Genomic DNA, 27,197 nt, shown 5'->3' on the forward strand with positions numbered 1-27,197 from the left:
TATATATTTTGATCATTTTAAGCATACGCGGCGCATTAATTTCAAAAACGCATCACGACGTTCGCTTTTTTTTTATAACACAGGCATGTGATTTTTCCGTCTAAAGTCGGAATTCCGTCTTTTTTAATCTCGGGGAGAAAAAAAAAAGATCTCCCGTTTTTCCGTTTTTCTTTCCGACCCTAAATCAAGATTCGAGACGTAGTTTATATTACGCCGTAGTTGATTGGTCGATATGTTCCTTGTGACCAATCAGGACATCTGTTATGAATGATGACGTTAATAACGTCATCATTCATAATGGTTACTACGGCCATTTTCCATATGTAAACAATGTCGGTTCTCCAGAGAAAGGACGCTTTACGAGTAAAAGAAATTGATAAACATGTCAAAAATAAGTTGCGATGGGACTGGATGGAAAGGGAAATCACTGATACTGTTGGGAAGAAGAAAGTTACGACTTTGTTCGGTGATTTTATTCGGAAAATCGATCGTCTCGGAAAGGTTTTGTGCACGTGGTGTCATGATAATATTGACTATGGATCTCGAGGTTTCAAGGCTTTGGAAGTACATGCGAAACGCCAAAAACATATGAAACAACTTGAAGCAAGGAAAACAAACTTTTCACTAGCTGGTACTTTTAGATGTCAACCGAAAGTGAGCAAACCTTACGGACTTCATCTTTTGTTTACATCGGCAACTGTCGTAGACATGGAGAGGAAAGATCCGCCCACAACCCACTTCAGTTGCAGACAGGGTTGTTAAGAATGAGGTAAGCTAAAAAATATTTGCTTGCGAAATACGCATGTTTGTTTTAAATATTAACCAATTATTGCTTTGTGAAATATAAATGAGTTTTTCTAAAAATAAAAAGCCACGTGGCAATATATTATGAAATTACAGAAATTCAAAGAGTCGCATTATTGAATCAGTTAACAATTTATTTGAAATAAATTTGCATATAATACTATTTTGTAATATTAAGTTCTTATGTAGTCTCTTGAAACTATTGTCAGTGGTGTAACAATCTTGGAGGTAAATATTTTCACACTTGTTTCATGCAATATGTCAGTGTCCTCACATTATTATTATTTCCTATTTTCAAATATGAGTAAACAACACTAAACATGTTTAATTATTTTCATAAATGTATGTCCTATTTTGGCGAAAATAATGAAATGTTTACATTACATTACATTACATGAACTGAAGTAATGTGGTAATACTGTAAATAAACTGTAGATAATAACACTGATCAATGTGACACCTGTGGATGTGAAATGAACACAAGATGTAAATATTAGTGACTAAATACTGTTGGGACTGAACCATATACAGTGATTCATTAGGATAATTGGGTTATGTATGGTCTATTAATGATGTTTTCATGTCTTTAAACACTAAAATATTTTCTTCGAATTGTGCTGTCTTTGTTAATTTTAGCATGTTAAATTGGTGAAAAACCAGGAGCTTCGGGGGGCGTTGCCCCCCTTGTCCCCCCAAGGCCTTCGTCCCCCAGACCCCCGGAAATTTTTTCAGTCTTTTTCATTGTGGTCAAATCACATGCCTGATAACAGTATCACTGATTATTACTCACTGCAGGCTTTAAGAGCCAACAAACATAATAAAACATCACTTACTGTACAATGTCTGCTGTCACTGTGATGCTGACTGCTAGGATGTTCATGTATTAGGTGAAGAATGACTCGTAATCCTCGCAAATGAGTCTTTTTTGTGTCGTTCTTGCCAATTCCAGGTCTAAATTGTCTGTCAAAGTGTACCAACTTGTCGGAATACGTCCTCAGCCTTATTCTATCTAGAGGAAAGGCATGATTTATGATCTAGAATCAACTTATAGGGCGCAAGGAAGCGAGGAAACCAGTCAATGATGTCAGCATAGGCACACAGGAAGTGATCACGGCGCCGCTATAAATAGCTTGTCTGCGTTAGCGCTTATGATAACAAAATCACTAATACTTGGTTAATATTTAAGTCACGAAAAGTAAATGGAGTATCGTTGGTGGTTTTTGGATGTTTTTTTTATTGTGTTTTATGGGCGGAATAGAGGACTGTAAGCGGACTTTTATTTCCAATTTAAAATGCATTAAAAAAACTTCATCCGTCATGTCTTTCATAATGATTGTGAACAATAGGCAAAATTCCAAAAAAAGTGAAGTTCCCCTGCATGATAACCGCAGCGACCCTAATCCAGGGCCAGTCCTGGTAATAACAGCGATCGAGTATAACAGTGTTATTTTTTTCAGTAACGAGTAATGTAATTAGTTACTGTTCCCATCGTTGCAACGCCATTACTGAGAACGTGAAGTGGCTCGTTAATCCAGTTTGGTTGAATGAAGGTGTCGGGTTTCGGCCACACATCAACTGCCTGGAGGCACACTGCAATCTATTGAGTGCAGATAAATGGTAATGGTATGTGGTAAATTAAAGGTTATAAATACTAGATAAACAGAGTTAAAAATATAATAAACATAAGTTGAGTACGAATATTAATTAAACATTAAGTTAAAAAGGTGGGTCTTGAGCTTTGTTTTTAAAAATCGTAACATTCTCTGCAGCCATGAGGACTTCCGGCAGGCTGTTCCACAAATTGGGGGGTGTAATAATGGAATGATGCCTCCCGGTGAGTATGGAATTTTGGAATAATTAGGAGGCTGGTATCGGAAGACCTCAGGGACCACGAGGACTCATATGATAAAAGTATCTCGGAAAGATAAGAAGGCCCAAGACCAACGTTCCCTCTAAGGTGCGCGCAAGCGCAATTGTGCACTGCTTAAGCGTCCTCTGCGCACAGCAAATATATGCCGCGCACCAAATCAAATCCCACCTGAATTCTAAACAAAATAAACACATTTATTCTGTATAATTTTGCAATGCAACTCTGAGTGACAGTGACAACCAGCGGCCCTAACGGTGTTCGTCAACACCGTTCAATTATTGTAACGTCTATCGAGATGCTTCGGGGACAGGAATTATATCGATCACTTTATTGAGCAAAACTGTTTATTGTTTATATTCGGCCATAACCGCACAAAAACATGAGTAAAAAACTTCTATCTCAAAAAACTAGTAATTTTCTGCCGTACAAACCAACTTGTCATCTGTCACCAACACGCATAGCACTAAGCCACTGGTGCGTTCATGGCCACACAAAAAGTCGGACAACTCAAACACTACACAAAGTTACACTATGACTCCTCAGTCATCCGTGTGCCTATTCTACTGTCATTTATTATTAATGTTAATTTATTGATATTAATCATGGAATGCTGTTACTAGAGAAAGTTACAGGAATGCACACTTCATCCTATGCTTACATTTCATTGTGCAACATGAGGATGTTTAAGGGGAACTAAATGTGATCTCTGAAGGGGTACAAATGATTTCCAAAGCAGGATCCCCACCCAGACATAATGTACAATACTAATCCATAGCTTATGAAAAACAAGATTTATTTTATTTTCATTACAAGTGGGCCAAATCACTAATATTACTAAATAATCTCATGAAAATGACTCCTGTCATGAGTGTTATAATAAAAGATTGGTTTTAGACAGGTGTGCTGCTGGTATTGCCACGTGTGATGTTGCTCACATGTGCTCCATTGAATGCTCAGGGAGTTTTTGTGTTTGCTCACACACATGAACAATTAGAGGGAACATTGCCCAAGACCATCAAGGCATTAAAGGACCAGTAAAAAAAATCGATTTCGGAACACACAGGGAGCCAATGTAATGATTTTAAAACTGGTGTAATATGGGCCCGCCTTCTGCTCCTCGTCAGCACACGAGCGGCTGAGCTTTGGAGTAATTGTAGTGGTTTTGTACTTTTTAGGAAGTTTAGGTTCGCAGTGCCTGTATGTGTTAATAGTAACAAGCTACATGACACATGCAGACCATCTTTTTAACAACACTCTCTTCCCCCTGCCACGGCAGTAAGGGTCGCGTGGGCCGAACAAGCAGCATCAGCTCTGCTGGCTCCGAGCCCTCGCCTGCCCTCTCTGTGCTCTCATTGGACGCCCTGGTTGCCCCAGACACGCCCATCCAGTTTGACATCATCTCACCTGTCAGTGAGGAGAACTCTGGACACAGCAAGACGGCAGCTCAGTCTGGCAGGTTAGTGGCAATCCAATAAAGCTGATCATTTTTGTATTTGAATTAGAGATCGACCGGATAATCAGTGCCAATATTTGGCATTTTGACATATATTGGTATCAGACTCTTTAACGGTATGTTTTTTTTTTGTGTGTGTAAGAAAACTACAACAGAAGTACATCGGCAGATACGCTATATCAGTGTTTTTCAACCACTGTGTCGCGGCACACTAGTGTGCCGTGAGATACAGTCTGGTGTGCCGTGGGAGATTATCTAATTTCCCCTATTTGGGTTAAAAATATTTTTTGCAAAGCAGTAATTATAGTCTACAAATGATGTGTTGTTGTTGAGTGTCGGTGCTGTCTAGAGCGCGGCAGAGTAACCGTGTAATACTCTTCCATATCAGTAGGTGGCAGCCGGTAGCTAATTGCTTTGTAGATGTCGGAAACAGGGGAAGGCAATGTGAAGGTAAAAAGGTGTTTAATGCTTAAACCAAAAATAAACAAAAGGTGAGTGCCCCTAAGAAAAGGCATTGAAGCTTAGGGAAGGCTATGCAGAACAAAACTAAAACTGAACTGGCTACTAAGTCAACAAAAACAGAATGCTGGACGACAGCAAAGACTTACTGTGGAGCAAAGACGGCGTCCACAATGTACATCCGAACATGACATGACAATCAACAATGTCCCCACAAAGAAGGATAAAAACAACTGAAATATTCTTGATTGCTAAAACAAAGTAGATGCGGGAAATATCGCTCAAAAGAAGACATGAAACTGCTACAGGAAAATACCAAAAAAAGAGAAAAAGCCACCAAAATAGGAGCGCAAGACAAGAACTAAAACACTACACACAGGAAAACAGCAAAAAAGTCCAAATAAGTCATGGTGTGATGTGACAGGTGGTGACAGTACACCTACTTTGAGACAAGAGCTATAGTGATGCATGCTTGGTTATGCTTTAAAGTTATATCCAACAACGACTTTTTACTGTCAACTGAGTTTCGTTTTTTACTGGTTTCTGCTGGTGGTGTGCCTCTGGATTTTTTTCAACGCAAAAAATGTGCCTTGGCTCAAAAAAGGTTGAAAAACACAGCGCTATATACACAAATGATACCAGTATTTAGTACGGTGTTGGGTTTTATCAAATAAATTTCCCCCAAAAATGCGACTTATACTCCAGTGCGACTTATATGTTTTTTCCTTCTTTATTATGCATTTTCGGCCGGTGCGACTTATACTCCGGAACGACTTATAGTCCGAAAAATACGGTACTAATAATCGATATCAGCACTGGAAAAAACATATGGGTTGATCTCTAATTGGAATGAATAATTTACTGATTTGTGTTTAGTTCTTTTGTAAATAATATGTGTGCGTGTGTGTACTCGAAGGAGAAGTAACCCATTTGGAGAGTCAGGTGACAACCCAGTCACGGAAAACGAAGGTACGTCTTGTTTTGCAAACCATGGTAAACATAACTTGTCACTAAATACAGCTCACTACTGCCTCTTGTAGGCATTGGGGAAAACAGCACCCACCGGAAGGCTGCTTGGGAAGAAGGTGTACGTTTGCCGTTAATACATATTTTTTGGGGGTTGTCGGGGGGTTTCCAGACTCGATCCTTCACCAGCTCTTCATTGTTCGCTTCCTGGGCTCGATGGAGGTAAAGACTGCTGAGTCGGCGGATGTCATCCCCGAGACCATGAGGCAGATCCTGGCGGCCCGGGCCATTCACAACATCTTCAGGATGACCGAGTCACACCTGCTGGTCACCTGCGACTGCCTCAAGTATGGTCGCCTCTTTGTGGATGTGTACCCTATATACGTGTGTGTTCACCCGCTGTGTGTTGCTCTGCAGGCTCATCGATCCCCAGACACAAGTTACTCGCCTCAGGGTAGGTGTTTGCCCACAAACGCAGCACGCCGCCTCCAACCAACTATTGTCATGTCCGCTAGTTCCCCCTGGCCAGCGTGCTACAGTCGTCCTCCCACCAGGACAACAAGAGGCTGTTTGGATTCATCCTGCAGACGGCGGGCGGCGGGGGGCCCGACAGCCGAGTCGTGTGCTACATCTTCGAGTCCAACGATGACGGCGAGAAGGTTGTGAGCCGCCTTGAACAGCAGAAATATACTACTCAAAATAGTCCACAAAGGGCCTGATCTACTAAAGCCATACTTGCCAACCCTCCCGAATTTTCCGGGAGACTCACGAATTTCAGTACCTCTCCCGGGACAACCATTCTCCCGAATTTCTCCCGATTTCCAGCCGGACCTGAGTGAGGACAGCCTATCGTCACGTCCACTTTTCCTCCATATAAACAGCGTGCCGGCCCAGTCACGTTATAACATCTACGGCTTTTGGAGCTTAGTGCGCAACTGCACACACAACAAGAAGGAGACTATTATATATGTCTCCGTTATCCATAGGTTTATCTACAACCCATAAAGTAGGCAGGCACGTAGCTATTTCTCAGCGTGTGTTTATTCCAGCCGGCACGTTGATACACTGACACACAACATCCGGATTCCCAGCATGCATTGCTTCAAAACTACGGCAAGTAGTAATGTCCAGAACAAGATAGTGACAGAGAATAGAACAAGGATGGACAATTCAACCCTAAACTCACTCCTTTCCTGCAAATTAAATTTCACCTATGCTCCTTCAAAAGCTGTGGCTGCAAAAATCACAAGACTATTTCATCTCTACAGGCCTGTTTCATGAGGGTTTCCTCAATCATCAGGAAAATCTCCTGATGATTAAGGAAACCCTCATGAAACAGGCCTGTAGAGATGAAATAGTCTTGTGATTTTTTCCCACACATATATATATATTAGGGATGTCCGATAATGGCTTTTTGCCGATATCCGATATTCCGATATTGTCCAACTCTTTAATTACCGATACCGATATCAACCGATACCGATATCAACCGATATATGCAGTCGTGGAATTAACACATTATTATGCCTAATTTGGACAACCAGGTATGGTGAATATAAGGTACTTATCATAAAATAAAATAAGATAAATAAATTAAAAACATTTTCTTGAATAAAAAAGAAAGTACAACAATATAAAAACAGTTACATAGAAACTAGTAATGAATGAAAATTAGTAAAATTGACTGTTAAAGGTTAGTACTATTAGTGGAGCAGCAGCACGCACAATCATGTGTGCTTACGGACTGTATCCCTCGCAGACTGTATTGATATATATTGATATATAATGTAGGAAGCAGAATATTAATAACAGAAAGAAACAACCCTTTTGTGTGAATGAGTGTAAATGGGGGAGGGAGGTTTTTTGGGCTGGTGCACTAATTGTAAGTGTATCTTGTGTTTTTTATGTTGATTTAATTAAAAAAAAAAAAAATTGTCCTACCTGGTGTCCTTACGGGCACCAGGTAGCCCGTAAGGACCAGATGAGTTGCCCGCTAGCCTGTTCTAAAAATAGCTCAAATAGCAGCACTTACCAGTGAGCTGCCTCTATTTTTTAAATTTAATTTTTTTACTAGCAAGCTGGTCTCGCTTTGCTCAACATTTTTAATTCTAAGAGAGACAAAACTCAAATAGAATTTGAAAATCCAAGAAAATATTTTAAAGACTTGGTCTTCACTTGTTTAAATAAATGCATTAATTTTTTTACTTTGCTTCTTATAACTTTCAGAAAGACAATTTTAGAGAAAAAATACAACCTTAAAAATTATTTGAGGATTTTTAAACACATATACCTTTTTACCTTTTAAATTCCTTCCTCTTCTTTCCTGACAATTTAAATCAATGTTCAAGTAAATTTATTTTTTTTATTGTAAAGAATAATAAATACATTTTAATTTAATTCTTCATTTTAGCTTCGGTTTTTTTCGACGAAGAATATTTGTGAAATATTTCTTCAAACTTATTATGATTAAAATTCAAAAAAAATATTATGGCAAATCTAGAAAATCTGTACAATCAAACTTAAATCTTATTTCAAAGTCTTTTGAATTTCTTTTAAAATTTTTGTTCTGGAAAATCTAGAAGAAATAATGATTTGTCTTTGTTAGAAATATAGCTTGGTCCAATTTTTTATATATTCTAACAAAGTGCAGATTGGATTGTAACTTATTTAAAACATGTCATCAAAATTCTAAAATTAATCTTGATCAGGAAAAATGACTAATGATGTTCCATAAATTATTTTTTAAATTTTTTCAAAAAGATTCGAATTAGCTAGTTTTTCTCTTTTTTTCGGTTGAATTTTGAATTTTAAAGAGTCGAAATTGAAGATAAACTATGTTTCAAAATTTAATTGTCATTTTTTTCGTGTTTTCTCCTCTTTTAAACCGTTCAATTAAGTGTTGATATCATTAATTATTAATAATAACATAGAGTTAAAGGTAAATTGAGCAAATTGGCTATTTCTGGCAATTTATTTAAGTGTGTATCAAACTGGTAGCCCTTCGCATTAATCAGTACCCAAGAAGTAGCTCTTGGTTTCAAAAAGGTTGGTGACCCCTGATTTAGGGCATGCAATGTGATTTATCAACACTAAAACTGTTTTGCGTTTATATTTAGTGCTTTTGAAATGGGCGTGCAGCTGGCACAGTTACGCACAAATGTCTGCGAGGAAGCGATGGCGCTGAAAAGACAACTGATGGAGAGAGAATCCTCCATCCTATTTGTCAGAAATAAAATACAAATATAGACACCTTCTATTCTGCAATATCATTTTATAATTTTAGAGCTGATTAGTGACTTACGGCGCTGATTAAAAATTCAATTGACTCCCTTTGGCGTCCGTCGATGTTAGTTTGTTTTTATACATTTGATATATTGTTAATACTTCTTCAGTATATTGCCCAGAGAAGGTGGTGTGTGCTGCATATTTCACAACATAACCAAACAAGTCGGAACCGTTATGATGTCATGAAGGTGGTGTGTCTCCATGGCGACAGTTGGTATAGTACACGCAAAAACCTCACTTAAATGAGGCCAACTGCATCACTTTTGCACCAACACAATTTTGTAGTTGGCTCAAACTGTAAAGCAGGTGTTATTTGGATCTTAGTAGATCAGGCCCAAAGTCATCAGTGTTGTGAAGTGATGGCACGCACAATGAGCCAGTGGGACTGGCCATGGTGGCTAAAGCAGAACTGCTCAGTTTTTCCACTGGTGGTCCTACATTAGATGGACTTTCCTTGTGATTTGCCACAAACAACTTTGTATTTAAATGTGGGTGTCCTCCATCTTGTTGTGTTACATGTCAGATCTGCGACAGCATCGGCCTGGCCAAGCAGATCGCCCTCCACTCTGCGGTGGTAAGCCTTAACTTCACCCTCCCGGACCTTCAGTGTGTGACGCTGTTACCTGTCGTGCTGTAGGACCACAAGGCGGCGGAGAAGAGGAAGGAGCAAGACAAGGCCAAAGAGAAGCAGCAGGAGGAGCTCAGCAAGCAGAAACAAATTGAGAAGGTGAGGAGCTTTTAATCTTTTGACTCTCTCCAGAACTCTCAAACGGCAGCCATTTGGCTTTTCTACCTACAACTCCCAAAAGGTTGCCAAATGGCTGGATGACATAACTGAGGTGTGAACCATTGTTCTGTAAACAAGAAAATTGTTGCAATATTGTGAGAAAATTGTTGCAATATTGTGGGAAAAAGTTGTCTTACAAGAATTTCTAGGAATATTTTGAGAAAAAACCATTCAAGACAAAATAATATAATTAAAAAATAATAATTTAAACGCAATATTGTGTTTATTTTACGATACAAAATTATATAATTGCACAAGATTAAAATCAAATGTTTTATGAAAAAAAGTTTTTTTTTTAGAAAAATGGGATAAAAGTATTAAGCAATTTGTTGGAATTTTTTGAGAAACATTTACAATTTTACAAGAAGAAATTATGCCATTTTACAGTATTAAAATCAATTACATTGTAAAAATATATATATATTTTAAGAAAAATGCATTATTGTGAGAAAAAATTACGTTATAAGAATTGTGTAGAAATAATTTAAGAAAATGTATTTTTAGAAAAAAGTATGCAATTTTACATGGTATAAGTCAAATATGTAAAATAATTTTAAATATTAAAAAAAAAAAATCTAAAAAAAAGTTGCAATATTGTGAGGAAAAAGCTGTCATACAAGAAATTTTAGGAATATTCTGAGAAAAAAATATTTTAAGCAAAATTATTTAATTGTGTATTTATTTATTTTTTTTAGAAAAAAAATATTTTGGCAAAAGTTATTTTATAAGAATTGTGTAGAAATATTCTAAGCCATTTTACATGGATAAAGTAAAATATGTAGAAATATTTAAAGAAAAAAATAAGAAAAATGTTTTTTTTATCAAAAAGGTGTGTGATTTTACATGATTAAAGTCAAGTATACTGTATTGAGAAAAAAAAAAAATTTAATTGCAATTTTGTGAGAATACGTTCTCATACAAGATCAATCAATCAATGTTTATTTATATAGCCCTAAATCACAAGTGTCTCAAAGGGCTGCACAAGCCACAACGACATCCTCGGTACAGAGCCCACATACGGGCAAGGAAAAACTGACCCCAGTGGGACGTCGATGATATTCTAAGAATATAGAAAATATATATTTTGAAAGTTAGTAAGTTTTCATTGTACAAGAATTATGCACTGTAGCAATATTTTTGAAAAGAAATAGAAAGGTTTACATTTTACAGAAACAAAAACAAAATAAAAACGTTAAACTAAAAAGTCTATGGCTGTTAAGCATAAGAGCACTTGAGTATGTACTACATAAGATCTAATCAGATCAGAGATATTTACAGCTAATATAACTCAGTCCTTGCAACATGAGAACTGTCGGCTTCTTTCTATTCAAGTGTACCCCTCCCTTATTTGAGCATTCCAGCGGTCCGCCACATTCCCATGTACTGACTGCATTTACAAAAGAAAGGTGGCTAATTGTCGGCCGTTGAGTGGTACGTTTTAAACCAACAGCCTTTTGGGAATATCCAGGGGAGCAAGAAAACCCTGCCAGTTCCAGCCTTAACTGGTCTTAATGGCGTCTTTCAGGATTTGGAGGAGCAGAGTCGCCTCATCGCCGCTTCAAGTCGCCCCGGCAACCCCTCGGCGCCTGACGGACACTTCGTCGTGCTGAGCAACAGCCAGTCCGAGGACAGCGACGCCGGCGGCGAGGAGGGCCCGAAGAAGGGCGAGTCGGAAGCCTGACACCTAACAGAACGCATGGCCCGACACACCAGACCACGCTCAGGAAGCAACACCTGATGAAAAACTAAATCATCATCTCTGGTTATTGACTCTTAGAAATGCTTTTATACTCGCTCCTGATAACTACCAAGCAACCTTTTACTCGTGCATTTTACAAACAAGCTCTCATGTTGAGTTTGGACGCTAAGCTCCGCCTCCTGGCACTGATGACTGCATTGTTAAAGCCTTTAAGGCAGGGGTCACCAACCTTTTTGAAACCAAGAGCTACTTCTTGGGTACTGATTAATGCGAAGGGCTACCAGTTTGATACACACTTAAATAAATTGCCGAAAATAGCCAATTTGCTCAATTTACCTTTAACTCTGTTATTATTAATAATTAATGATATTTACACTTAATTGAACGGTTTAAAAGAGGAGAAAACACGAAAAAAATGACAATAAAATTTTGAAACATAGGTTATCTTCAATTTCGACTCTTTAAAATTCAAAATTCAACCGAAAAAAAGAAGAGAAAAACTAGCTAATTCGAATCTTTTTGAAAAAATTAAAAAAAGAATTTATGGAACATCATTAGTAATTTTTCCTGATTAAGATTAATTTTAGAATTTTGATGACATGTTTTAAATAGGTTCAAATCCAATCTGCACTTTGTTAGAATATATTACAAATTGGACCAAGCTATATTTATAACAAAGACAAATCATTATTTCTTCTAGATTTTCCAGAACAAAAATTTTAAAAGAAATTCAAAAGACTTTGAAATAAGATTTAAATTTGATTCTACAGATTTTCTAGATTTGCCAGAATAATTTTTTGGAATTTTAATCATAATAAGTTTGAAGAAATATTTCACAGATATTCTTCGTCGAAAAAACAGAAGCTAAAATGAAGAATTAAATTAAAATGTATTTATTATTGTTTACAATAAAAACATTTTTTTACTTGAACATTGATTTAAATTGTCAGGAAAGAAGAGGAAGGAATTTAAAAGGTAAAAAGGTATATGTGATTAAAAATCCTAAAATCATTTTTAAGGTTGTATTTTTTCTCTAAAATTGTCTTTCTGAAAGTTACAAGAAGCAAAGTAAAAAAATGAATGAATTTATTTAAACAAGTGAAGACCAAGTCTTTAAAATATTTTCTTGGATTTTCAAATTCTATTTGAGTTTTGTCTCTCTTAGAATTAAAAATGTCGGGCAAAGCGAGACCAGCTTGCTAGTAAATAAATACAATTTAAAAAATAGAGGCAGCTCACAGGTAAGTGCTGCTATTTGAACTATTTTTAGAACAGGCCAGCAGGCTACTCATCTGGTCCTTACGAGCTACCTGGTGCCCGCGGGCACCGCGTTGGTGACCCCTGCTTTAAGGGATAAAAAGACGAGGGAACGTGAAGGCACCACCACTTAAAAATCACCTATTCTTAATTATGGACGATTGTTCCGTCATGACAGCAGCTTTATGGTTTTGTTGTTCAAGCTCAGTCATCTTCTGATCCAAAAGCACTCTTATTTCATACCTGACCGTTTTACTGAGGGCAAAAGTTGGCTCCAGCAAAGAGCGTTGAAGGTTTCAATGTTAACTTCCTCAATAATAACGATGACATTAGGCTTGATGTTAAGAAATGTGTTTAAAGAATGTCACTGATGGATGTGGGATTGTTGAACTTTTATGAGAAAATCAGTACGTTTACTAAAGATGATTACATCTTTGTTGGGAGTGTTTGTTTTTGCGGCAGGCGGGAAAAAAAAAAAGCTCATGTTTGACCGTTCAGCACTTTACTATGTTGGACTGTAAATACGACTCAATGTCTAATTATTTAATCACAAAAAAAAAAGGTTTTTACAAACAAATAAAGCACTAACCCCACAGTTGGCATATCGAGTGCTGTTAGTTGGTATGATCGGTGTTGATAAGCTAAACAGAAATGCTAACATTTAAAAATTGGCCAGGGACCAAGTTAGATGACTCTGAGTCAAGTTGGTGCACCCATAACAACTTTATTGAGGAACAAACTGCGATAAAAAAGAAGATATTTGTACAAGACCAAGATCAAGTGTAGTGTTTTAAAGTGCACTGTGACCACGGGATGGATGGAAGATTGACAGGAAGGCAACAAGACGGGGTAAGAAGATGATTGGCTCGTGGAAGATGAGAGGAAGGGGCGGAGCCATCATGGCTTTTATAAGGTTTGATGAAATAAATCCATCTTCTTCACTTTGTTCATCCAGCAAGGCTCCGGACTTGGTGTGGGCTACAACTGGTTCAGGATCTGCCTGGAGAGCCAATCCAGGCCTTCCACCAGACCCGTCCCACTCACCGCACACGACGCCTGGACATGGTACTACACACACACACACACACACACCATGAGTATTTTATTGTACTTTGACACTTTTCTAGTCCATGACTAACTTTATTTTCACAAGTGTGAATCACACTTGTGTGATTTGAAATGGCCGCAGTCTGACAGATCATAGATAACGTTCTAGCTCAGGGGTGTCCAAACTTTTTCCAAAAATGAAAGCACGTGGCGGCCTTTTTGATATTTGTCATTTTCAAAACTAATGCAATATAAATTCTACATTTTTTTTACCTTTAGGGCTCTCCTCAAGTTTGGTCCCGGGGACCCAAAAGGGTCTCCGTCATTAAAATGTTAAAAATAAGTCATATATTATTTTTTTATTCAATGCTTAAATCACTAGATCAACTTAAGGCAGTGGTTCTCAAACTTTTTTTGTCATCCCCCACTTTGTACAAGGGGGAGTTTTCAAGCCCCACCTGCCCCCATCGCCCCAACAGAACGCTAATGCCAAGCTTAACATTTTCAAATGTATTGAACATCAAGTAACATCAAGTTGTATACATTCAAACTCAATAACATAAAATAATATCAAGTTCAATAATCAATAACATAACTGTGCAGCTGTGGTATAACTTGCATCAAGTTCAGTAATAAATAAAATAACTTGCATCAAGTTCAATAATAAATAAAACAAAAGTGTTATAACTTGCATCAAGTTCAATAATAAATCAAATAAAAGTGTTATAACTTGCATCAAGTTCAATAATAAATCAAATAACTTGCATCAAGTTCAATAATAAATTAAATAAAAGTGCCACTTTGCAATCTGTGCAACAAAAAAAAAGGAGGAGCTATGCATTTGGCAAGACAGGGCAGGTGAACATGAGTTTTACAGTACTCCAGCATTAGTGGCTGCAATGAGCCTGTTTTGCACTGCACAGCTTTTCAAATGGGGGTTGCAGGCTTGACACTGCCACTCTTAAGTCATGCTCAATGTTCAGCTGAGACCTGTACTTCGTTTTGAGTGAAGCAACAGCTGAAAAGCCTATCTCACACAGATAAGATGTGGCAAAGGGGAGAAGAATGGACACAGCTCTCTACCCGATGAGTGGATGATTAGCGCGGATGGGTAGCAACCCATCCGCGCGAACGTTTGTTCCACTTAGCCCCGCCCCCATTAGTTACTGTTGCTATGTCTGTCAAACTTTCGCTCCTACCTAGAAATTTAAAGCCTACAGGAAAAATAAGTAATTTACATTTATTTATATAGCGGATTTCACAGACAGAATCACAAAGTGATTTACAGTGTGTATAGAAAATGAAAGCATAGTAAAAAAAAATATCTAAGAATATAATAATTAAAAAAAATTTTTAAAGTGAAATTTCCTCCCGTTCCTCGCGCCCCACCTGTCATGTCTCTATTCCCCACCAGTGGGGCACGCCCCACACTTTGAGAAACGCTGACTTAAGGTATGTGGGTATAAAGTTATCAGGTTTTTATGTTTATTTAATGCCCTTTTTGCCAAACCCTGTTTTTTATGACAAAAACACAAAATATGCAATTATTTCTCTCCAATAATGTCAAAGTGGAATATTTGATGTGAAGTCTTTGGAACCTTAAATAAGTCAATAATTCATAACAACATTGATTTTGAATCATGATTATTTTTGGAGCAATAACCGTTTAAAAAAAAAAGAAAAAAGAATACCACTAAAATTATTGGGGTTCCAAAAGGGTCCCACTTTAGATGTGAAGTGAATGATATTTATATAGCGCTTTTTCTCTAGTGACTCAAAGCGCTTTACATAGTGAAAGCCAATATCTAAGTTACATTCAAACCAGTGTGGGTGGCACTGGGAGCAGGTGGGTAAAGTGTCTTGCCCAAGGACACAACGGAAGTGACTAGGAAGGCAGAAGCGGGGATCGAACCTGGAACCCTCAAGTTGCTGGCACGGCCACTCTACCAACCGAGCTATACCGCCCCACTCATAAGAGTTAAAATAAGTCTTCTTATTTTATTTTTTTTACTTTCAACACTTAAGTCTCTAGATCAACTTCAGATGTATCTGCCGATAATATTTTTTATGGGTGTTTTTGTTTGTTTGTTTTATTCCCTTTTTGTCATACAAAACTTTGCCAAAAAGATGTCAAAGTGGAATATTTGATGTGAAGTAATTGGAGCTTTAAAAAGGTCAATAATTCATAACAACGATTTTGAGTCATTATCATTTTTGGAGCAATAACAGTTTATTAAAAAAAAAAGAATACCACTAAAATTATTAGGGATCCAAAAAGTTCCCATTCATAAAAGTGTTCAAATAATTTGTACATGTTTTACTTTTAACACTTAAGTCTCTATATCAACTTCCCATATTTTTGCAGATTATAATTCTTATTATTTTTTAATGTTGTTGTTTTTTTTGTTTGTTTGTTCTATGCCCTTTGTGTCATACAAAACTTTTTTTTATATGTCAAACACAAAATATGCAATATTTTCCCCCAAAAAAACAAATGTCAAAATGGAATATTTGATGTGAAGTCATTGGAGCTTTAAATAGGTCAATAATGCATAACAACATCCATTTTGATTATTATTTTTTTGAGCAAAAAATGTCCCACTAAAAATCTTAGGGATCCAAAAGGGTCCCACTTTAGATCCTCACTCATAAGAGTTAAAATAAGTATTCTTTTTTTTTTTTACTTTCAACACTTAAGTCTCTAGATCAGGGGTGTCAAACTCATTTCGCATCGTGGGCCACATACGGCCTAGGGAGATGTCAAGTGGGCCGGACCATTAAAATTATACCATACTCTGCTATAAATAACCAAAATATCATGTCTTTCCTTTGTTTTGGTGTAAAGAAGCACAAGAACATTAGGAAAATATTGAAATTTAATGAACTATCCTTTTACAAAACATTTCATGAAACACCTCATATTTCCTTAGACAAATGTGCAATTTACTTTTATCATTCACAAATATGCATTGCAACTGATCCCACTGATTGTACAAAGGCACAAAACTTTAATTGGTACTGAAAAATATAGTAATGCACTTTAAGATTAAATGAGACTTTTAAAGAAAGGAATTTTTAAACCACTTACACATACGCATATCAAATCTAAATGTAATCCCTGCGTACACCTTACAAACTAAGGAGAGTGATTTTAAATGTGTAATGAAGAAAGTGTTCGCCTGTCCTGTAAATCTGTAAACTTCATACATGAAACATACATACACATACAATACATACTGAAAATTTATGGAGTTGTATGAACAGTAGAATTCCATCACACAACTTTTGTTTTGAAGCTGCTGACTAACATTAAAGTGCACATTTTTTAAATCACCACAGTAAGGATTCATCTTCACAGAGCTGTATTCTTTCAATGCAAACAGTATCTAAGGCAGCATTTTAAAGGTGTTAGTCTAGTCTGGACTTGTATTTGTTCCTGAAACTTGGCATCTTTTGGCCTGTACAAGTGCATCAACATCGTTAATCTTATCTCTTCTCAGTTGTCCTTGCAAGCCGTCATATTTTTCGCTGTGATGAGTCTCGTAGTGGCGTCGAATATTATATTCCTTCAATACCGAAACTTGTTGCAAACACACCAAGCACGAAGGTTTTCCGTGCATCTCTGTAAATAAATAGGGCGTGGTCCATTTTTCTTTGAAAATTCTACACTCCTTATCTACTTTTCTCCGTTTGGATAACGACATTTTGGCTAATGAGGGTGTAGCGGAGAGGTAGAGACCAAGGTATTAACAACGTCGTAACAAGCAGCAGATGGCGCATTGATACCGTCTGCTGTTTTCAGTCTGTCTCAGTGATGTGGCTTGTCTTCTACTCTGATGGAAAGAGTGCGCCCCTTAGCGGATAATCCATGAATTGCAGCGAATTTAAAATATTAATTCCATGTCTTTTATGCATTTTTTCCACTTTCAAATTATCCTGCGGGCCTGATCGAACCTCCTTGGGGGCCGGTTCCGGCCCGCGGGCCGTATGTTTGACACCCCTGCTCTAGATCAACTTCAGATGTATCTGCCGATAATATTTTTTATGGGTGTTTTAGTTTGTTTGTTTTATTCCCTTTTTGTCATGGAAAACTTTGTTTTTTATATGTCAAACACTAAATATGCAATATTTTCTCCCAAAAAGATGTCAAAGTGGAATATTTGATGTGAAGTAATTGGAGCCGTAAAAAGGTCAACAATTTATAACAACGATTTTGAGTCATTATAACTTTTGGAGCAATAACAGTTTATAAAAAAAAAAAGAATACCACTAAAATGATTAGGGATCCAAAAAGTTCCCATTCATAAAAGTGTTAAATTATTTGTACATGTTTTACTTTTAACACTTAAGTCTGTCTCTAGATCAACTTCCCATCTATCTGCCGATTATAATTCTTATTATTTTTTTATGTTTGTTTTTTCTATGCCCTTTGTGTCATACAAAACTGTTTTTTATATGTCAAACACAAAATATGCAATAGTTTCCCCCAAAAAAATAAATGTCAAAATGGAATATTTGATGTGAAGTCATTGGAGCTTTAAATAGGTCAATAATGCATAACAACATCAATTTTGATTATTTTTTTGAGCAAAAAAGTCCCACTAAAAATCTTAGGGATCCAAAAGGGTCCCACTTTAGATCTCCACTCATAAGAGTTCAACAAAAAAAATATATATATATATATATATATATATAATTTTTTAAAAAAAAACGTTTAACTCTTCAGTCTCTAGATCAACTTCAGATTTATCTGCCGATAATATTTTTAAATTATTTTTATGTTTGTTTTTTTTATTCCCATTTTGTCATACAAAAAATGTGTTTTATATGTCAAACACAAAATATGCACTATTTTCTCCTGGTAATATTTGAAAGTGGAATATTTGATGTAAAGTCATTGGAGTCATAATTAGGCCAATAATTCATAATAACATTGATCTTGATTCATTAATATTTTTTGGAGCTATGACGATTTAAAAAGGTCTCACTAAATTTCCTGGAGATCTAAAAGTCATAAAAGTGTTAAAACAAGTCATACTTTTTTATTTTCAACACTTAAGTGTCTACATCATCTTTAGATCTATCTGCCGATAATATATTTGTATTATTTTTGACGTGGTGTTTTTCTTTATTGGTTTGTTTTATGCCCCTTTTATCATACAAAACTTTGTTCTTTAAAAAAAGGTTTTAAAAATTCCCACTAAAATCCTTGGGAATCCAAAAGGGTCCCACTCATAAAAGTGCTAAAAAATAAATCTTACTTTTTTTTCATCACTTAAATCTCTAATGAACTTCAGATCTATCTGCTGATTATATTTTTTGTATTATTTTTTATGTTTGTTTTGATTAAAACATTTTTGGGAGCAATAACAGTTTAAAAAAGGTCCCACTAAAATGATTGGGGATCTAAAAGGGTCCCACTCATGAAAGTGTTAAAAAAAAGTCATACTTTTTTTACTTTCAACACTTAAGTCTCTACATCAACTTCAGATCTAACTGCTAATAATATTTTTTTAAATTATTTTTTACGTTTTTTTTTTAAATTTGTTTGTTTTATTCCCTTTTTGTTATACAAAACTTAGTTTTTTATATGTCAAACACAAAATATGCAATATTTTCTCCCAAAAAGATGTCAAAGTGGAATATTTGATGTGAAGTAATTGGAGCCGCAAATCCATCAATAATTCATAACTACATCAATTTTGATTCATTATTATTATTTTGAGCAATGACTGTTCAAAAAGGGTCCCACTAAAATTATTGGCAATTCAAAAGGGTCCCACTCATAAAAGTGTTAAAAATAGGTCATGCATTTTTACTTTTAACCCTTAAATCTCTTGATTTTGAGTCATTTTATTATTTTTGGAGCAATAACAGTTTAAAAACAGAATCCCACTAAAATGATTGGGGATCCGAAAGGGTCCCACTCATAAAAGTGTTCAAATAATTTGTACATGTTTTACTTTTAACACTTAAGTCTCGAAATCAACTTCCCATCTATCTGCCGATTATAATTCTTATTATTTTAATGTTGTTGTTTTTTTATTTGATTGTTTTATTCCCATTTTGTCATACAAAACTTAGTTTTTTATATGTCAAACACAAAATGTGCAATATTTTCCCCCCCAAAAAAATAAATTTCAAAGTGGAGTATTTGATAAGTAATTGGAAACATACGTAGGTCAATAGTTCATAACAACATTGATTTTGATTCTTTTTTTTTTTTTGAGCAATGACAGTTAAAAAAAAAAAAATCCCACCAAAATTATTGGTCCCACTCATAAAAGTGTTGAAATATTTTATACATGTTTTCTTTCAACACTTAATTCTCTAGATCAACTTCATATCTATCTGCCGATTATAATTGTTATTACTTTTTATATGTGTTAGTTTTATGCCCTTTTTGTCATACAAAACTTACTTTTTTGTATGTCAAACACTAAATATGCAATCTTTTCTCCCCCAAAAGTGTGATTTGGAGCCTTAAATATGTCAATAATTCATAAAAACATTGATTTTGAGTCATTATTATTTTTTGAGCAACGACAGTTTGAAAGAAAAGCTGCCACTAAAATTATTGGGGATCCAAGAGGGTCCCACTCATTAGTGTTGTAAATAATTCATAAATATTTACTTTTAACAATTAAAACTCTAGATCAACTTCAGACATATCATATTTTTATTAGTTAGTTTAATTCCCTTCTGAGGGTACACACGTACCTGCTGGGAGACCCCCGCCAGGCGCAGGGCGGTGGTGACCTCGCTGACAGACATGGCGTGAGGGAGGTCTTGTTTGTTGGCCAACACCAACAAGGACACCTTCCTCAGCTCCTCCTCTTCCAGCTGCAACACACACATTCTTCAATACACACTAATACTTCCATACACACTAACACTTCCATACACACTAATACTTCCATCCACACCAACACTTCCATACACACCAACACTTCCATACACACCAACACTTCCATACACACTAATACTTCCATCCACACCAACACTTCCATACACACTAACACTTCCATACACACTAATACTTCCATCCACACCAACACTTCCATACACACCAACACTTCCATACACACTAATACTTCCATCCACACCAACACTTCCATACACACCAACACTTCCATACACACTAATACTTCCATACACACCAACACTTCCATACACACCAACACTTCCATACACACCAACACTTCCATACACACCAACACTTCCATACACACCAACACTTCCATACACACCAACACTTCCATACACACCAACACTTCCATACACACCAATACTTCCATACACACTAACACTTCCATACACACCAACACTTCCATACACACCAACACTTTCATACACACTAATACTTCCATACACACTAACACTTCCATACACACTAACACTTCCATACACACTAACACTTCCATACACACTAACACTTCCGTACACACCAATACTTCCATACACACCAATACTTCCATACACACTAATACTTCCATACACACTAACACTTCCATACACACCAACACTTCCATACACACTAATACTTCAATCCACACCAACACTTCCATACACACCAACACTTCCATACACACCAACACTTCCATACACACCAACACTTCCATACACACCAACACTTCCATACACACCAATACTTCCATACACACCAACACTTCAATCCACACCAACACTTCAATCCACACCAACACTTCCATACACACCAACACTTCCATACACACCAACACTTCCATACACACCAACACTTCCATCCACACCAACACTTCCATCCACACCAACACTTCCATACACACCAACACTTCCATACACACCAACACTTCCATCCACACCAACACTTCCATCCACACCAACACTTCCATCCACACCAACACTTCCATACACACCAACACTTCCATACACACTAACACTTCAATACACACTAACACTTCAATACACACTAACACTTCCATACACACTAACACTTCCATACACACCAACACTTCAATACACACTAATACTTCATCAGTACTTCTTGCTCACATATCTGCTTACCATGCAGTGCAGCTCCTCTGCAGCTTCTTTGATCCTCTGAGGGTCGTTGCTGTCCACCACGAATATCACACCCTGAATGTGACACACACCTTAAATATCACACCCTAAATGTGAACACATATACAGTACTTCTTCAAGTACTACTACTACTACACAAATATCACACCCTAAATGTGGATACAAAGACTTCTTCAACTACTACTACTTAATGTAGTAGTACTTACTTGTGTATTAACGTACTAGTACTTACTTGTGTATTAACGTACTAGTACTTACTTGTGTATTAACGTACTAGTACTTACTTGTGTATTAACGTAGTAGTACTTACTTGTGTATTAACGTAGTAGTACTTACTTGTGTATTAACGTACTAGTACTTACTTGTGTATTAACGTAGTAGTACTTACTTGTGTATTAACGTACTAGTACTTACTTGTGTATTAACGTAGTAGTGTTTCCAGAGTGGTCTAATGATAGTTTGACCACCAACGTCCCAAACAGTAAAAGTGATGTTTTTATATTCCACTGTCTCCACGTTAAAGCCTGCAAACAACAACAAAAACAACATCAACACTAACATCACCAACAAAACAAAAACAACATCAACAACGCCAACAACAACATATACAAAACAAAAACGCCAATAACAAAACAAAGAACAATATCAAAAACAAAACCAACTAAACAAAAACAACAACACATACAAAACAAAACCAACAACACATACAAAACAAAACAACATCAACACATACAAAACAAAAACTACACCAAAAACACCAACATCAACAACACAAAAACAAAATCATCAACACCAACAAAACAAGAACACCACCACCAAGACCAACAAAACAAAAACAATATCAACAACACAAAAACAACATCAACACACACCAAAACAAAAACAACACCAACATCCACAAGACAAAAACACCACCACCAACATCAACAAAACAAAAATAACATTAACAACACCAACAAAAGAAATACGACACCACAGACAAAAGAAAAACAACAACAACACATACAAAATAAAAAAACAAAACAAAAACAATATCAACAACACGAAAACAACATCAACACATACAAAACAAAATCAACACATACAAAACAAAAACACCAACATCAACAACACCACCACCAACATCAACAAAACAAAAATAACATTAACACCAACAAAACAAATACAACACCACAGACAAAACAAAAACATCAACACATACAAAAAAAACACCCAACCAAACAAAAACAACATTAACAACAACAAAACAAAAACAACACTTGTAACACCAACAAAACAAATAAATCAACAACAAAACAAAAACATCAACACATACAAAACAAAAAAAACACCAACAAAACTAAAACAACATTAACAACAACAAAACAAAAACAACACTTATTACACCAACAAAGCAAATAAATCAACAACAACAACAACAACAACAGAACAAAAACATCATCATTAACAACAAAACCACAACAACAAAACCAAAACCACATCAACAACAAAACATGAACAACAATGGCTATGACTGATACTGTATTGACTATGATTGTTGTGATGGTGACAAGTGTTGTTCTGACCAACAGTAGGAATGGTGGTGACCACCTCAGCCAGCTTCATTCTGTACAGCAGTGTGGTTTTCCCTGCAGCATCCAGACCCACTGTCACACAAACAACAACAACAACTATTAGGGACATTCATATTCATACCTAAATAAGGATTGTCCACATAGAACTCGGAACTGAAACTATCCATTTCTTGCATATTTAGTAGTAGCTTCCGCCAGAGACGAGGAGGAAAAACTTTTTGACTTCCCTTTCCTCCATTGGTGCATATTTACAATGTAGTCTGGTATTTTCCACCAAGTACCCCTCAGAAAACACTAGAGGCTCTGCAAGTACCACCATTAAAATACAGTAGCGTACTAGGCCTAAGTATTCATTAAAACCAAGGCAAAGGTTTCATTTAACAAGTATGTTTAATATTTTGAAACACATATTTTGAAAGGTATCAATGTGTTTGAAAATAGGAAAATAAAACACTGTACTTTAACAAGTAATGGTAGATGGAGCCCGTGTACCAGTACCACAGTCCTCTAACCAGTCATTTTGTTGTGTTGACTGCAATGATAGTAAAGCTTCCACACATACGTACACATATATTTACTTCCTGTGGTTAATTTATTTCATCTTATTTATTTTATCTTATTTCATCAATTTATCTTTATTTTTGTAACCACAAAAACAAAGAATACAAACGGGTGCAGGCTAATATTGCCGCGCTTTTAATTTGAAGCCTACTTTGCACCAAACAGGAAGTTGCCGTGTGTTTCAATGCTGTTGACAATAATACTATGACACATGTCGACATAAACGGACCCATTTTTCATAAAAGTGAGCCGTTTGGATCATAAATGTTACGGAAATAAGAAAAACATGGCGGCCCAGAACAAAAAATATATTCCCCTCTGAATGGGTTTTGTAACAAAAATAAAGTTATCATAAACTTAAATGATTAACCCAAGGAAATGCCATTTTAATTACATGATGTGTACAATATGAACTTATATTTATTTATTCTCACCAACTATGGAATTCTATACCAAATGTACATGTTGCTTCCATCCGCAGCTACAATGCTTAATACACAAAAACTTCAGGGATTTATATTTTAATGTCCTGAAGTTTGCGTTTTCAACAATATTTTATCCAAAAGTACTAAGGATTTCAATTTCACTAAAAAAATTTAAAAAAAAGAATGAATGTATCAAACAGACCAGGGGTCACCAACGCGGTGCCCGCGGGCACCAGGTAGCCCGTAAGGACCAGATGAGTAGCCCGCTGGCCTGTTCTAAAAATAGCTCAAATAGCAGCACTTACCAGTGAGCTGCCTCTATTTTTTAAATTGTATTTATTTACTAGCAAGCTGGTCTCGCTTTGCTCGACATTTTTAATTCTAAGAGAGACAAAACTCAAATAGAATTTGAAAATCCAATAAAATATTTTAAAGACTTGGTCTTCACTTGTTTAAATAAATTCATGATTTTTTTTACTTTGCTTCTTATAACTTTCAGAAAGACAATTTTAGAGAAAAAATACAACCTTAAAAATGATTTTAGGATTTTTAAACACATATACCTTTTTACCTTTTAAATTCCTTCCTCTTCTTTCCTGACAATTTAAATCAATGTTCAAGTTAAAAAAATGTGTATTATTGTAAAGAATAATAAATACATTTTAATTTAATTCTTCATTTTAGCTTCTGTTTTTTCGACGAAGAATATTTGTGAAATATTTCTTCAAAGTTATTATGATTAAAATTCAAAAAAAATTATTCTGGCAAATCTAGAAAATCTGTAGAATCAAATTTAAATCTTATTTCAAAGTCTTTTGAATTTCTTTTAACATTTTTGTTCTGGAAAATCTAGAAGAAATAATGATTTGTCTTTGTTAGAAATATAGCTTGGTCCAATTTGTTATATATTCTAACAAAGTGCAGATTGGATTTGAACCTATTTAAAACATGTCATCAAAATTCTAAAATTAATCTTAATCAGGAAAAATTACTAATGATGTTCCATAAATTCTTTTTTTAATTTTTTCAAAAAGATTCGAATTAGCTAGTTCTTCTCTTCTTTTTTTCGGTTGAATTTTGAATTTTAAAGAGTCGAAATTGAAGATAAACTATGTTTCAAAATTTAATTGTCATTTTTTTCGTGTTTTCTCCTCTTTTAAACCGTTCAATTAAGTGTAAATATCATTAATTATTAATAATAACGTTAAATTAAACAAACAAGAACGACGCTCACCCATCAGGATCCTGGCGGGAGTTTTGGATGTAAACATGGAGAAGAGGCGGGAGATGAGGACGCCCATACTTCCGGTCAGCGTGTCGTCTTCTAGAGGTGTCTCGCTTTGCGTGTGTGGTGTCTGCCGCCGTGGGTCTCCTGCCTTTATAGGCACCGCCAGGGCGTGCGTGTAACTGCTTGTGTGTCATTCGTGTACCTGTCAGAGTAGTACGCCGTGGCAACAGGAACACGCGTGAGACGTGACTTCCGCTGAAGGGCCCGCCTTCAAAATAAGGGTGCCCGGTTGTGTTGTTGAAGAAAAGAACACTAAAAGACTCCTCGCGGACACTTCGACGCCCCAATATCTTCAAAAGTTACACTTTGGAAAGCAGTTTGGATTATTTTGGTCTCAACAAAGTGTGCGGGAAATGAGAACAGAGTGAGACGTCTCGGTAAGGTGTTACGTCATCGTCGCCGAGCTGCTGGTTTCCTCCACGTGGACCAAAACAACACACCGATGACGTCACGTTGTTTTGTATAACGACAATAAGGGATCGTGACAGCCTTGAAAATTAATGGGCAAGCGACCCCGAAAGGGACAAGCGGTAGAAAATGGAATATATACAATCTTCTTCATATTCCACATTTCAGCTCTTCCAAAGTCCAAATGCTTGTTAGCCAACTGCTAGCATGCTAAGATCATTTGACATCCATCCATCCATTTCCTACCGCTTGTCCCTTTCGGGGTCGCTGGAGCCTATTATCTCAGCTGCAATCGGGCGGAAGGCGGAGTACACCCTGGACAAGTTGCCACATGTTTGAACTAGCGCTGCAACAACTAATCGATTAAAATCGATTATAAAAATAGTTGCCGATTAATTTAGTCATCGATTCGTTGGATCTATGCTATGCGCATGCGCAGAGGCTTTTACATTTTTTAAAAAATGTTTTATTTTTTATAAACTGCAACATGTACAAACAGCTGAGAAACAATAATCAAAATAAGAATGGTGCCAGTATGCAGTTTTTCCCCCCAATAAAATACTGGAAAGGATAGAAATGTAGTTTGTCTCTTTTATCCGATTATTAATCTAAGTAATAATCGACAGATTAATCGATTATCAAATTAGTTGTTAGTTGCAGCCCTAGTTTGAACTAATTTCACAGCCATACGTCATATTACCTGGTACCTGACACATGCTACCTGTTAGTATGCTAACGTTAGCATGCTAACTTTTTTTGTTGCTATTTTTGCCGTAGTCATATGTAGCTTGGTACATGACTCATGCTAACGGTTAACATGCTAGCGTTCGCATGCTAGCATACTGACGTAAGCATGCTAACTCTTTTAACCCCAATTTTTCTACCATTCACCCTATAGTCATATAACTTGATATATGCTAACTGTTTGCATGGGCTAACATTAGCATGCTGACTTTTAAATCTGGTTTCACAGGCACTTATTTAACTTCGTATGTAACACATGCTAACTTCTAACAGGCTATTGTTAGCATGCTAACTTTTGTTGTTTGCTCATTTTACAACCTATTCACCCGAGTCGTGTAGCTTGGTACATGACTCATGCTAACTGTTAACATGCTAATGGTTGCATGCTAGCATACTGACATAAGCATGCTAACTCTTTTAACCCTAATTTTTCGACCATTTACCCTATAGTCATATAACTGTAGGGTTAGCATGCTAACTTTTATTTTTTGCTAATTTTACAACCT

The 27,197-nt window shown here is 36.1% G+C and overlaps 2 protein-coding genes across 3 annotated transcripts in view; one reads left to right on the top strand and one right to left on the bottom strand.

Annotated features, from left to right (window-relative positions):
• appl1 (adaptor protein, phosphotyrosine interaction, PH domain and leucine zipper containing 1) overlaps positions 1 to 13,175 on the top strand; it is a 33,718-nt gene extending 20,543 nt beyond the window's left edge. The window contains exons 15-22 of one of the 2 annotated variants that reach the window (XM_062038005.1): positions 3,951 to 4,130; positions 5,503 to 5,555; positions 5,725 to 5,899; positions 5,970 to 6,006; positions 6,068 to 6,211; positions 9,361 to 9,408; positions 9,475 to 9,564; positions 11,150 to 13,175. In XM_062038005.1, coding sequence (XP_061893989.1) covers positions 3,951 to 4,130; positions 5,503 to 5,555; positions 5,725 to 5,899; positions 5,970 to 6,006; positions 6,068 to 6,211; positions 9,361 to 9,408; positions 9,475 to 9,564; positions 11,150 to 11,305 — 883 coding nt within the window. In that variant the 3' untranslated portion in view covers positions 11,306 to 13,175. Of the gene's footprint in view, positions 1 to 3,950; positions 4,131 to 5,502; positions 5,556 to 5,724; positions 5,900 to 5,969; positions 6,007 to 6,067; positions 6,212 to 9,360; positions 9,412 to 9,474; positions 9,565 to 11,149 lie in introns of both variants that reach the window. The other variant, XM_062038004.1, reaches the window with a different exon arrangement.
• Positions 13,176 to 13,284: 109 nt separating this feature from the next.
• LOC133643437 (ADP-ribosylation factor 4-like) lies at positions 13,285 to 26,310 on the bottom strand. Its single transcript, XM_062038010.1, has 6 exons — positions 25,486 to 26,310; positions 23,257 to 23,337; positions 22,106 to 22,215; positions 21,674 to 21,745; positions 20,348 to 20,470; positions 13,285 to 13,648 (listed from the first exon to the last, which is right to left on the bottom strand). Exons 1-6 carry the CDS (start codon positions 25,550 to 25,552, stop codon positions 13,559 to 13,561), a joined length of 543 nt encoding a protein of 180 aa, XP_061893994.1. The 5' UTR covers positions 25,553 to 26,310; the 3' UTR covers positions 13,285 to 13,558.
• Positions 26,311 to 27,197: the final 887 nt, after the last annotated feature.

This window comes from Entelurus aequoreus, linkage group LG26 (genome assembly GCF_033978785.1).
Source record: "Entelurus aequoreus isolate RoL-2023_Sb linkage group LG26, RoL_Eaeq_v1.1, whole genome shotgun sequence".
Classification (NCBI taxonomy): domain Eukaryota; kingdom Metazoa; phylum Chordata; class Actinopteri; order Syngnathiformes; family Syngnathidae; genus Entelurus; species Entelurus aequoreus.